The 13032-nt window shown below is 37.7% G+C and overlaps 1 protein-coding gene across 1 annotated transcript in view; it reads right to left on the bottom strand.

Annotated features, from left to right (window-relative positions):
* LOC136246782 (uncharacterized) overlaps window positions 1-13032 on the bottom strand; it is a 52699-nt gene that overhangs the window by 36113 nt on the left and 3554 nt on the right. The window contains exon 2 of the mRNA XM_066038342.1: window positions 1091-1189. Within this exon, the coding sequence (XP_065894414.1) occupies window positions 1091-1168 (78 nt within the window). The 5' untranslated portion in view covers window positions 1169-1189. The remainder of the gene's footprint in view (window positions 1-1090; window positions 1190-13032) is intronic.

The raw sequence follows: 13032 nt of genomic DNA, 5'->3' as shown, positions 1-13032 counted from the left end.
GTTGCTTTGGCCAGGGAGGTGCCTTTTGGCATACCATAGTACGTACAATGCATTCAGTGTCCTCCTTTGTGTCCCATTCATCTTTGCTGACAGTGAAAAGTGTTGATTTGGTGGTAGCATGCGACGGCTTCCCTTTGTATTAATGGAAATCGCCCGTATTTTTCATAGTGGCTATTTTGATTGTAGAGGTGCTTTTCGAACAGATCTTGATTCGTACTACTGTGAAATGGGTTGAACATAGCCAACAATAAAACGTAATGGATACTTTGCTTTTCAGATGATATTGGTAGCTGGAGCGCATGGCACTATTTCTTTCTTTTGATATGCATGGATTGCAGAGGTGCTTTTCAAACAGTTCTTGATCCAAAATGCTGTGTAATGGGTTAAACATAGCTGACAACAAAGAGTAATGGATACTTCACTTTTCAGATGATAATTGATATAGCTGAGGTGCGTGGGACCATTTCAGATGTGCTTTTTGCGTGGGTTCACCAGTCATAATTTATTTCCAAATAGGTCAACAAACAAGTACACAGAAAAATTTGGAATTTTCAACTACGTAGAATAGTGACCATAGCACATCAGTAAAAAGTACTGAACAAGCTGGAGTAGTGCACGGTATTAAATCACAATAAAACAATAAGAAGTGTTATATCACTACTGTGCTCAAGATACCATAACGTAAATGCACAGTAGGGATATAACACTTCTTATTGTTTTATTGTGATTTAATATCGTGCACTACTCCAGCTTGTTTCAGTACTTTTTATCGATGTGCTGCTATGGTCCCTACTCTAGTTGAAATTTCTGTGTACTTGTGATTAACATAAAAGCATAAAAGGTTAAAATATTGCCAAATATCCTCCTGGCTTCAAACTATTATCTGGATACTGAATTAATATCAGGATATCAGATAATATGAATATTGTTTCAGCTTTAGTAAGAACCAGATTCATCAACACTACAAATACTACATATTGAACTTTATTGTGCAATGTTGTAATAGTAGTCACCCTTAAATGCATGCACACAAATCTGTTACCTCACAGAGATGTCACAATTGTAACATATTGCTGTAGACATTCCTTACCTGTGACAACTGTGAAATGTTTTGATGACATGTCTTCAGGTAATAGACTATATCAATGTAGTTCCAATCTACAGCCATTTTCAAGGGAGTCTCCTTATACTACATATGACAAAAGTGGATTATTGCACTTGCAAACAGTACAAGATACAAACTAATATTAAATCAATGTTGACCAAAGTATAATTGTATTGTATAGAGTACAATGTGGTACCTATTAACCCCCACACCGCCAAATTTGTAGAAGCTCCAATCTACTGTTTCTAAACTGCTGTGACTTACACACCATACCATATACTCCTATAAAGCTAGATAACAAATTACTCGCTATAGAACAAGGAATTTGATTATGAAGTTGTTGTTTACACAAGAGCAACATTATATAACTTTAAAGTATGAAAATTGATCTGAGTGAAACTAAACGTGAAATTTCACTACTTTACTGGCTAGCACTGTTTATAATAATACAATAAACATCACTAACCTGTTTACAGTTGAAGCGATTATCTCTAAGTCAGGTTTTCCACCATTTGAGCAAGTGCACATGCACAAACAAGCATGCATGAGGTCACTGTTTCGAGGTGCACTAAAGTAGCAATACATCACTCCAACCATAGGCGGTGGAGACAGGGGGGCCATGGCCCTCCACTTTTATGGGACATTTGCAAGAAAAGATCGATACACTCTAATAGAACAGTCAGGATCTGGATACTCTAATAGAGTAGTCACAGTATTCTGAGAAGCAGTGTAGCAAGTTACTTAGCTACGTATGTGTAATTATAAATAAGGACATGTAATTGGTGGAGAGCAGCTATTGTCAGGCTGTAACCCTTTTTTTTTTTTTTTTGGTCTTCAACTTACAGCTGGCCTGGCCTGGCCCCCTCACTCTTTAGCTTGCTCCACCACCCCTGACTCCAACCTATATAATCCCTCTCCTTAATGTTTCTCATTATTAGTAGTGCCACTATCATGTTGAAGAACCGTCTACAATGCTTGTTATTGACGTTCTGAAAGTACGCGATTGCATCATCTAACGACACAATAGTGAGTGAGAGACTGGTTATCCCTGTTCCCGTTCACTTAAGTGCGTGCCCACTACAGAATAAGTGCAAGGGCTACTAAAATGCTCGACTGAAGTTACAGAGCGTTTAGAATGTGATGCTATGGGTGTTTGTAATCGAAACTGCCATATGGCAGTTGTGGCAGTGAGAGGGTTAAAAGGATAGCACAAGTCCTAGAATTTGTATCATACCACCATAGCATAGAGTTTGCATACCTACACCATTATAAATACATAGGTGTGTTAATGTTGTGGTTTGAAATCAAGATACATAGTGTGTTGGTAGTGTGTTGTGTGGCCAAGAAAGCTGTGGTATGAAATAATAAAAGAAGAATTGGTGTTTTACAATTAAAATGAACAAGCACAAAATAGCTAAACTGTTATATACCATATTACAACAGGTGATACTATTCAGTGGACTGGACTACAGGACTGGACTAACACAGTTTTGGTATTTACACATTCTATGCTTAGATTTATTGAGTCTTGCTAGTAAGCTAACAGCATTAGCTGAAGATGAGCAGTGGAATTTGCAAAACTGTATTTCACCATTCATCATGTCACTATTACTTATTCCTTACCCTGTAATGCTGCAGGCAGTGCAGGGAATGTGACAGCAATAGTTAACCAGTGATCAATTTGCCAGTAGACAATATCCTTTGAGATATCCTTAGAGCAAACTTGAGGAGCAAGCTAGTCTTGTTTGGCTAGACCTCTAGTTCAGTGCAGGGACTTACTAATTAGATCTTTTTCAGCACGGGTGCTTATAGTCTTTGGTTGATAAGCCCCTGCACTGAAACAGAAGTCTGGCAACAAGACTATCTTGTTCCTTAAGCTTGCTTTAAGGATATCTCAAAGGATATTGTCTACTGGGAAGTTGATCACTAGTTGACTATTGCTGTCACATTCTCTTACAGGGTAAGCTGTATAGTGGCATAATGCACGGTGAAATACAGTTTTCGTATATTTCACTGCTTGTCTTCAACGTTTGAGTGGGCTGCAGGTACCAAAAAGGTGTTAGCTTACTAGACTCCATAAATCCAATCATAGAATGTGCAAAAGCCAAAAATATGTTTGTCCAGTCCAGTGTTCCAGTCCAGCAGTCCAGTTCACTGAATAGTATAGCCTGTATTACAAAACAACACAATAGTTAGGCAGGTATTTCAATGACCCTCTACTGGAAAAAGCACATTAAAGCTTGCAGTTTTTGTAAACAGTCACATACAGTACAATCTATAACACATATGTGACTGGTTGAACAAAAAGCTTTTTTTTTAATAACTGACCGTGATAATAATGGGACAACATAATATCAACATTCATGCACTACATATACTTATTTGTACTGTATTGCTTCTGTATCTTTAATGAGGCTGCTTGGCCTAGTTTGTATGAACCTCTGGGGCAAAAGGAAGTGACCATCTTACTACTGTATGTAGTCTGTACACGGATGTGTGTAGTTAGAATAAGGTCCAGTACAAATTGTTAATACTATATACAATATATGTAGCTACCTACATAAATACATCCAGCTTTATTCAGACATTATGTGGAAGTATAATCACAGTAAAGAGTTGGTGCTCTACAAATTTACAGAGTTGTGGTCATTAAAAGGACTAGTCACCAACTACAAAACACATTCATCCATGCAAGTTATTGTAGTTACAGATATTTTCTGTCCAAGCATGTATCAAGTAACAAAGAGATCAAATTACTCTACCTCAGTTACAGAGAACAGTAGACAAAGTGTGTCCACTTAATTTGGCAGTTGCATGCGCTGTACAGAGTTACAGAAAATTACGAAGTATTCTGGTTTAATCACAGAGTAGTCATTAGACACCAAGTGCAAGGAAACTAAGTGATTTATATAGAAACCTTGAGGGTCAACCAAGCTGGTAGTAGTGTCCAGGCACAGCAACGGTTAACGGCATCTGAACCAGGGAGTTGGGTACTCACTTTTGGGATCATGTTGAAACAATCGGCCAAAGCCACACATACAAAATACAAATCTTCACATGAGAAGCCATGAAACCATCATGCAACAGCACTGTCTCTTGTGAGCCGCACTCTATCAAACAATTCACTGTATTAAACCCAGAAGCACCTATAATTAATTGTATTACTGTCAGTCCTATGCTCCAACTTTGCCTAATATGCTTTTTGGCATTTCCCAATTTTCTTCTTATTATGCTTGTTTTTGTGATTTTTAGAAATGCATTATACAGGTACTTCTATTATGTGCATTTTTTGTGTACAGAAATTCTTCATAATTATGATAAAATATGAGTGAAGAAGTGTCACTTTAACTGCAACACACAAAATAATAGCAAAAGCCTGAAAGGGAATGTATCTCAGAATTAGTAGGCATATTAAAGCAGGAGATTTGTGGGTGCAGTCCCTCAGAAGCTCTAGGCATTATATCTTGGGAATTTTGTGTGTAGATACGGATTCTTATTTATTCTGATCGATTTTCTGAGTTGTAGCAATTGGTATTCAAAAGATAAAAAAATTGCTCAGTATAATCTTTATCTGGCATTTGCAGCATCGTGCCAAGAACATATCAGTATCCTGGATTAAATGGTTCTCATTCTCTCTGTCACAATAACTATTGTATTAGAGTGTTTGACTGTTCTATTACAGAACCTTGATCTTTATTTGTGACCTAATTTTAGAAAACTATCAATATACGCACATTTTTCAAAATTTATTATATTTGTTCTTTGTTATTTATAGGGACAGAGGAATGGACTGGCTATATAGGTTTCAGCTTCACAAGTTGAGCAGTGTGGGAATTACAGCAGTAAACAGCTGGACGAGCAAATATATCAATATGTACAGAAGCCATCGAGAAAATAATATACAGGCGCTTACATAAACCATCATAACTTACTGACACTATGGCGTATGGAGTTGAATCTTTGTTCATTGTGTTTGTCATGAATTTGTGAATCCACCTAGGTATAGTGTTTACCCAAAGGATACTTCTGTGTTTGAGAAGGATTGCAAATTTACTGAAGAACAATCATTGGTACAGTAAGTTCTTTCGTCGCTGCAATGTAAACAAACATCTGTAACTCAGAAACCCTTCCATGTATGGAGATGAAACAAAGATTTTTGAACTCCCTATGAACAGAAAAATACAATGATGCTCCAATGAGTGTCAATTCATCGACTAGTGAGGCAATAAAAACCTGCATAATTTTTTTACTGGAACTTGTATTTTTAACCCATTGTGTTTAAATGCATTTTATTACAAAAGTAGTAGTTTTCCAAAAATTCGGTCATATTTGTTAACCTCAGTCTTACTGCAGACTTGCAAAAACTCAATGTCAAGACATTCACTAACTAAGAGCTTCCATCATAACTATTATCTTCCAATATTCATAATTATCACATCACATTTATTAAAAATTCAGATGGTGTTACACGTTAGATATTACCAAATTCAATGAATAAAGCATGAAGCTCAACTAAATTGCAATGTCATGCCTTTGTGCTATGTAGTTGGCACATGACTGACTACATGTGTCCTATAAAACTAAAACCCACAATGAAAAGTATTCATTCCATTGAGTGCAAACTTGTAGCAAATTTGTAGTACATCGTTTCTACTAGTTGTCAGGAATGATTTCACTGTTCAAAACAAAATTATCCCTTGTAGAATTTCCGACTTATAGCAGAAGTTATACTTAGTGTGGCAAAAATTTACCCCATTATGCTCCATTATGCTTTACATTTCTCATTCCCTATTACGCTTAAAATTATGCCAGCATAATCGACACAACCCTGGTTCTTTCACATTATATTTTCTCGGACCCCATGCAGTGAGAAGTTTAAACAGTGAAATAGTGCCACATGTGTGGCATTATGATGCGGTGTTAAATCAACAAAAGATTTAGGGTTACCTCTTGGAATTTGATTACACTTGGTGTGTTGGTAGTACCTGTGGTGCTATTCACCCTTACAAATTTTTAGTCTTAAACACCAAATGCGGCCAGGAAGTACAATAAAACAGTATCTATGCTTGTGTATTTGAAAAATACAGTACTTGGAGGTATGTCAGGACAAATACAGCACTTGGCTTTACCTTGTACTATATTAACATACTGACACACACCCTCACACTGTATTTTCCATACATACACACAGCGGTGCTTTAACTACGTATAACATATTGTAAGGTCTATAAGTTATAGCAGTTTAGAACCAGTAGATTGGAGACTCTACAAATTTGGTGGTGAGATGGTTTTAATTAACATATCTATACTATAGTCTGTTCATGTTCACTTGAGCCCTTGTTTCTTGTTAGCAACTCTTGTTACAAAGGCCAGCTGCCCGAACATATAGTAGCACTGTGAAGCACTTTAAATGCTGGAACTAAAAAAGCACTTTGATACAGGCAAGAAAAAGTGAGTTGTGAGGCTTTAAGGGTGCTCTGTACAGTTGCATGTATGATTCCCCGTAAATTATGTTTTCTGCTATAACTTACGAACGGATTAAACTATTCTACTAAACTCTTTTTATTTGCAATAAGCCATCACTACTACACAGTTTAGTCCAAATCTCATGTCTTAACTCTTTGTTGAAGGTGAGTTATAAATTTTCGCTTCAAACTAGAACTAGTCCCACAGTTTATGCCCTAGAGACTTGATTCTTTAAAGATGCATTATTGAAAACTGTACAAACAAATGTACATTTCTATTTTGTTCTCTGGTTTCTCAGTCATCAGATACTCTTCTTCTGCTTTTGTGCTGGCACTAATCAGTTTTTTTTACCTCCACGCCATTCCTCGCCAGAAGGAGCTATCAAAAAATGACAAATGCTCCTTTAATGCATAAATATCATGGTTGCGCATCTGAAATTTTCATGCCTATCAGGTATAAAATGATGAACTAGGTCTAATTTTAGTATCAAGGTGTAGAAACTGAGACACCCGCACTGTTCTAAGGCCACAGTTATTGTTTCTTAATTGCATAACCGGAAGATAATTGGTAAATTACTGATCGCTATATTCATTAGACCACGATGATGAAGGTACAATACTTACTTCGATTCCATCATGTATATCGCTCTTTCTTCATTTGTGACAGGTTGTTTCAGCATAAAAGACATTTTCTCGTTGGGCACGCCATGCGTTAAACAAGCCACAGACTAGTTAGATAATTACTGGTGACCATGGGAATCCATTAGTAAACCCCAGCTGTGCTAACCTCAGAAGCCATATGTGGAATTGTACAGAGCACCCTTAAAATATCCCATACATTTAGTATGGACAATTCAGGTGCACAAACATGTTTAAAACATAAAAACATGCTTGTTCCAATACAAAACCTTTAGGAGTGAACACATGTTCACCTCTTTGATACTACTATATTTGGCAGTGGCTCAGGTGAACGTGTACCAATGGCAGTCATGATTGTGTGCCTGACATACATGTTAGACTTCATTAAAACTGTTAAGACTATTATCAAAAATTACAGTACCAAAGAGACTTTTATGAAGGTTATTCCATTTACAATCTGATTATCAACTCAATAATCTAATTAGTTTACCCTGAAGGCATTACAAAAGATGTCTTTTGTATGCAAATAATTGATGAAAGCTCAGAGAAAATTTATCACAAACACACTAATATGTGTACTGATACTTTGCTTTATGTGCAAAACGTCATCTTAACCAGACAACACATTTGCAAGTTTACATGTTTTACCAGGAATCCAGTAAATATGTAGAGTCCTTGAATGAAATAGCTACATGTAGCACACAACATGCTATTATTGTAGCTTTGTTTCTTGCTTTGTTTCATAACAATACATGCAGTACATTAAAAATGAATATATTCAACAATAATAATTATTATGTCATAATTTATCCATTACTGTATGTTGCTATACTTCACTTTAAGGAAGCTCAACTTAAGCTAACCACTTTAAACCACAGATTTCTATTAGAAATATCTTCTAGACTGTTTCTATAATGTTTTCATTCTCTAGTCAAAGCCTCCCTTTCACCAAAACTGGAAAATCTTACAAGACCTGTTATGTTCTTTACAGTGGAATCTCTCTTATCTGGGTGGTCTGGTACATACTATCGTCCATATCTCAGAAATGCCCAAAACCAAGAATTGCATGCTAATAATGTGCTAAAGTGACTAACTCAAATATAAGCGATGTTTTGTTATTTCTATTAGTTTGTGCTATGCAGTTTAGTGAGCAGAAGAGGAAGTCACTACAGAGCATTCATGGTCACTCCCCTGAGTTGTAAAAATTCATTGTCACCTAGCAACCAAGTAATAGTTACTATTACTAGAATAAACAAGCCACCCAGCTGTGGGATGTGAATTGCCATATCTGGAAAGTAACTACTCTGGAAAGATTAGTTTTCTAAGTCATATACAGACCACAGAGCTATGTATGAGTGAAATTATGTTGTGCTTAATAATAACACAATGGTTTAGTGCCCCAGCATAGCTATTAGGTCACATGGCATATTAGCATACGTCTTGATTGCCAACCTACAAGAACAAATACATTGTTATGTTCAAAACATAAATAATAGAAATAACATAAAAATCACTTTGAGATTGTTTCTAATTTGCCATGTATTTACTTACATAGCAAATGTTCTTCAAGTCTGTCTTGAGTGTATGAATATATACAGTTTAAAATAAAAGCACCACGTTCCTATTAGGCTGATATAAATGCACTGCTATTGTACTGTACATGTTATGATTATGATTATTATGATTAAGGTACTTGGTAAAGGCAGAGCCTGTATACCAGAAGGTCTTATAAAGGCCTATGGGACACATGGTCCCATAAAGATGCTTATATTGACTTCACTAAGTATGTTTGAAATGTCTGATAGATGTTCTTGGCAACATAAAAATAATACTGTCATAAGGCTATTGACTGAAGATTTGTACTAAGGTAGTCAGACTTTGTATCAAATAGTGATCCTAAGGCTTGTTGGTAATAGTAACATTACTATGCTAATAGGATTAATTAAACAAAGTGCGCCACTATTCCATACTTTTTTTTAAAGATTTCAGTCACATGGAGCATTACTAACTAAGAGGTACATAACCATAGGATTACTCAGTCAATAAATATCTCTAGAGAATGATGTATTAATGGATGCGGTTGAACCAAAGAGATTATTTCATATCATTTCTTTAGAGTAATTTATCAACTGAACATTGTATAATAAAATCTTGATGTTGTTACTTGTACTGTTATGTGCGCATGCGTATACATTAATTAGATGTGCTATAAAAAGAATAAATAGTGAGTACCTCGTGATCTTCTCTTCCAAGTCGTCGCGCAGCTGAGGAACCCGCGCATCTTTCTGTCGCTCGTAACAAAAATTGGGGGCTTGTCCGGGAGAGAGAGAGCACAGAACTGGAGAGAGGATGACTCGAGAAATTTTCTAAGAAGACTAACCTGATTCCCTGGTGCTGGTTAGAGGCACCTGTAGAGGTGATATATCTTGTAAATATACGCCTGTGTTGTTCTCCGTCTTGTTTCATCGTAGCCCCATCGCTTCATTGGAGCTGCTTGTTAACTCCAAAAGATCACCAGTGAGCGTTAATTAGAATGATGTCGTTCAATGTTGAGGAGTTCGCTAAAAATCCTACAAAAAGTAGTTTAAATTCCCTTCTTAAGGCTCAATTAAAGCAGTTAGTTGAACACTTACATTTAACTGTTGAGTCTAAGCTACCAAAACTGAACTGAGAAAGGTGTTGATAGAATATTTTATAGAAGAAGAGTTGATGTCAGAATAGGAGGTTGGTGGTACTTATGACACAGAACTTGAGCTTAAATGACTTGAATTGGAACATAAGGCAAGAGAACTGGAGAGGGAACGGGAATGCCAGCTAAAGATGAGGGAACTGGAAATTAGGGAGAAAGAAATGAATGCAAAGATGGAAGTAGAATTGAAGGAGAAAGAACTAGCATTAAGAAAAGAAGAATTTACAGAGAAAGAACTGCAAATGCAGCTTAAACTGAAGGAAATTGAAGCTAAGAGTGTGGAAAGACCACCAGGAGTTGAGAAGAGAGATGTGCCATTTGATGTTAGCCGCCAGGTTTGTCTAGTACCTCCGTTTCAGGAACAGAAGGTTGACAAATTTTTCCTGCACTTCGAGAAGGTTGCTGCCAATTTACATTCGTCAGTGGAGGCTCGACCTATGCTACTACAAAGTGTACTGCTGGGAAAGGCCCGCGAAGTGTACTACTACTTATCTGTAGAACAGAGCACGGGTTATGAACCTGTTAAGCGAGATATCCTCAAAGCATATGAGCTTGTGCCAGAGGCATACCGTCAAAAATTTTGAGACACCAAATGTGTAGACAGGCAGACATTCAAGGAATTTGCCAGACAGAAAGAGATGCTGTTCAACAGATGGTGTACATCACAAGAGGTGGGCTCAAATTTTGAGAAATTTAAACAACTAGTTCTTATGGAAGAATTTAAGCGATGTGTTCCGGTTGACATTAAAACGTACCTGTATCTAGAGGAACAGAAAGTTGGTGATGTCCACAGGGCTGCCACTCTTGCTGATGATTATAAACTTACCCACAGTACTTCTGGTTTTCACAAGGACTTAATGGTAAAAGTACCCACTAAAGGATCGTTGAGTCAGGGAGGTGATACTTCTGGCACGCATTTTTATTGGCCTGGTTTACGTAAAGATGTGGCGGATTGTTGCAAGGTATGCCATACCTGCCAGATGGTTGGTAAACCCAATCAGCATCCTGCTAATGCTCCATTGAGGCCCATCCCAGTAGTGGAAGAACCTTTCAGCAGAGTGTTAATTGATTGTGTGGGGCCGTTGCCAAAAACTAAGTCCGGCAATCAATATTTGCTGACAATAATGTGTGTTGCCACTCGTTTTCTGAAGGCAATTCCACTAAGGAATATTAAAGTTCACACCATTATTAAGGCACTTATTAAATTCTTCACCTTTGTGGGGTTTCCCAAATCCATACAATCTGATCAAGGCTCCAACTTCATGTCTGGGGTTTTTCAGCAAATGATGCATCAGTTGAACATTACCCAGTACAAATCCTCAGCATACCATCCTCAATCCCAGGGAACTATTGAGCGTTTTCACCAGACGCTAAAAAACATGATGAGGTGTTATTGTTTAGGGTTTGAGAAGGACTGGGATGAGGGTGTCCACTTGTTGATGTTTGCTGCCCGTGAGTCAGTTCAAGAAGCCTTAGGGTTCAGTCCTTTTGAGTTAGTGTTTGGGCACTGAGTGCGTGGTCCTTTGAAGATGCTGAAGGAGATGTGGCTTTCTGACAATGATGATCCTCCAATATGCCTTTTAGAGTATGTGTCTACATTTAGATGTAGACTAACCAGTGCATGTGAAATGGCTCGAAAGAACCTGAAACATTCTCAGAAGAAAATGAAAGTGTGGTATGATCGCAAAGCAAAACAACAAAGTTTTAAGCCTGGAGACCAAGTGCTATTGTTACTACCAATATCTGGGCATCCATTACAAGCAAGGTACCATGGGCCATATGTAGTAGAACGTAAGGTCAACGATGTAGACTATGTGGTTTGTACTCCTGACAGACACAAACAACGGCAGCTTCTGTCATGTTAACATGCTGAAGGCGTACTATGGCAAAGATCCTAGAAATGATGTGCGGCCAAATGCAATGGTGGCAGTTGCTTCCATGCCATTGGGAGGAGAGAATGGTCATGTAGAGGGACTATGTACAGAGAATTTCGATGATGACATGAAGGTGAATAACTCGTCAGTCCTAGCAAATGTAAGTAAGAAGTTGCAACATTTATCTGAGAGTGAGTCTGCAGAGTTAGAGAGGCTCATTTTAGAACACTCTGATATCTTTCCTGATGTACCATCTAGGACGACCAGTATGTATCATGATGTAGATGTGGGCAATGCTGAGCCGGTAAAACAACATCCTTACCAAGTAAACCCGCAGAAGAGAGCTTATCTATGACAAGAAGTAAAGTACATGCTGGATAATGACTTGATAGAGGCTAGCCAAAGTCCTTGGAGTTCTCCATGCATTCTAGTACCCAAACCTGATAAGAGTTACTGATTTTGTACGGACTTTCATAAAGTCAACGCTGTGATTCATATCCGCTCCATCGTATTGAAGATTGTATTGACAGGGTCGGCCATTCTCGCTATGTAAGCAAATTTGATTTGCTGAAGGGATATTGGCAGGTGCCTCTAACAGATCGAGCCAAAGAGATATTTGCCTTCTTAACACCTGATGGTTTATATCAATACAAGGTGATGCCGTTTGGAATGTGGAATGCACCAGCCACGTTTCAACGATTAATCAACCATATCATATGTGACATACCAGATTGTGAGGCTTACATCGATGATGTGATTATTAATAGTGATTGCTGGAAAAACCATGTTAAGCAAAATCGTGCATTCTTTGAATGTCTTAGAACTGCTAACTTGACGATTAATCTCTCTAAGAGTGAATTTGGCCATGCCCCCCAAGTTGTATTCCTTGGACATATTGTTGGTCAAGGTTTAGTGGAGCCTACTGCCACCAATGTGGAAGCTATCACCAATTTTCCTGAACCACGCAACAAAAAGCAATTAATGAGGTTCTTTGGTATGACGGGGTACTACAGAAGATTTTGTAAGAAGTTTTCTGTTATTGTGGAGCCCATGACTAACCTGCTAGGGAAGAGCCAGTCATTTGTTTGGTCGGATGCTTGCCAAGTGGCTTTTCAGAATATAAAGGGGACATTACCTGTTTTGATGGCTCCTGATTTTGCTAGACCATTCAAGTTGGTAGTTGACGCTAGTGACATTGACACTGGAGCTGTGTTAATGCAGGAGGATGATAGGATGATAACCAGATTGATCATCCTATTT

Source organism: Dysidea avara, chromosome 2 (assembly GCF_963678975.1).
Source record: "Dysidea avara chromosome 2, odDysAvar1.4, whole genome shotgun sequence".
Lineage (NCBI taxonomy): Eukaryota > Metazoa > Porifera > Demospongiae > Dictyoceratida > Dysideidae > Dysidea > Dysidea avara.
This window is presented reverse-complemented; position numbering and strand designations above follow the sequence as displayed.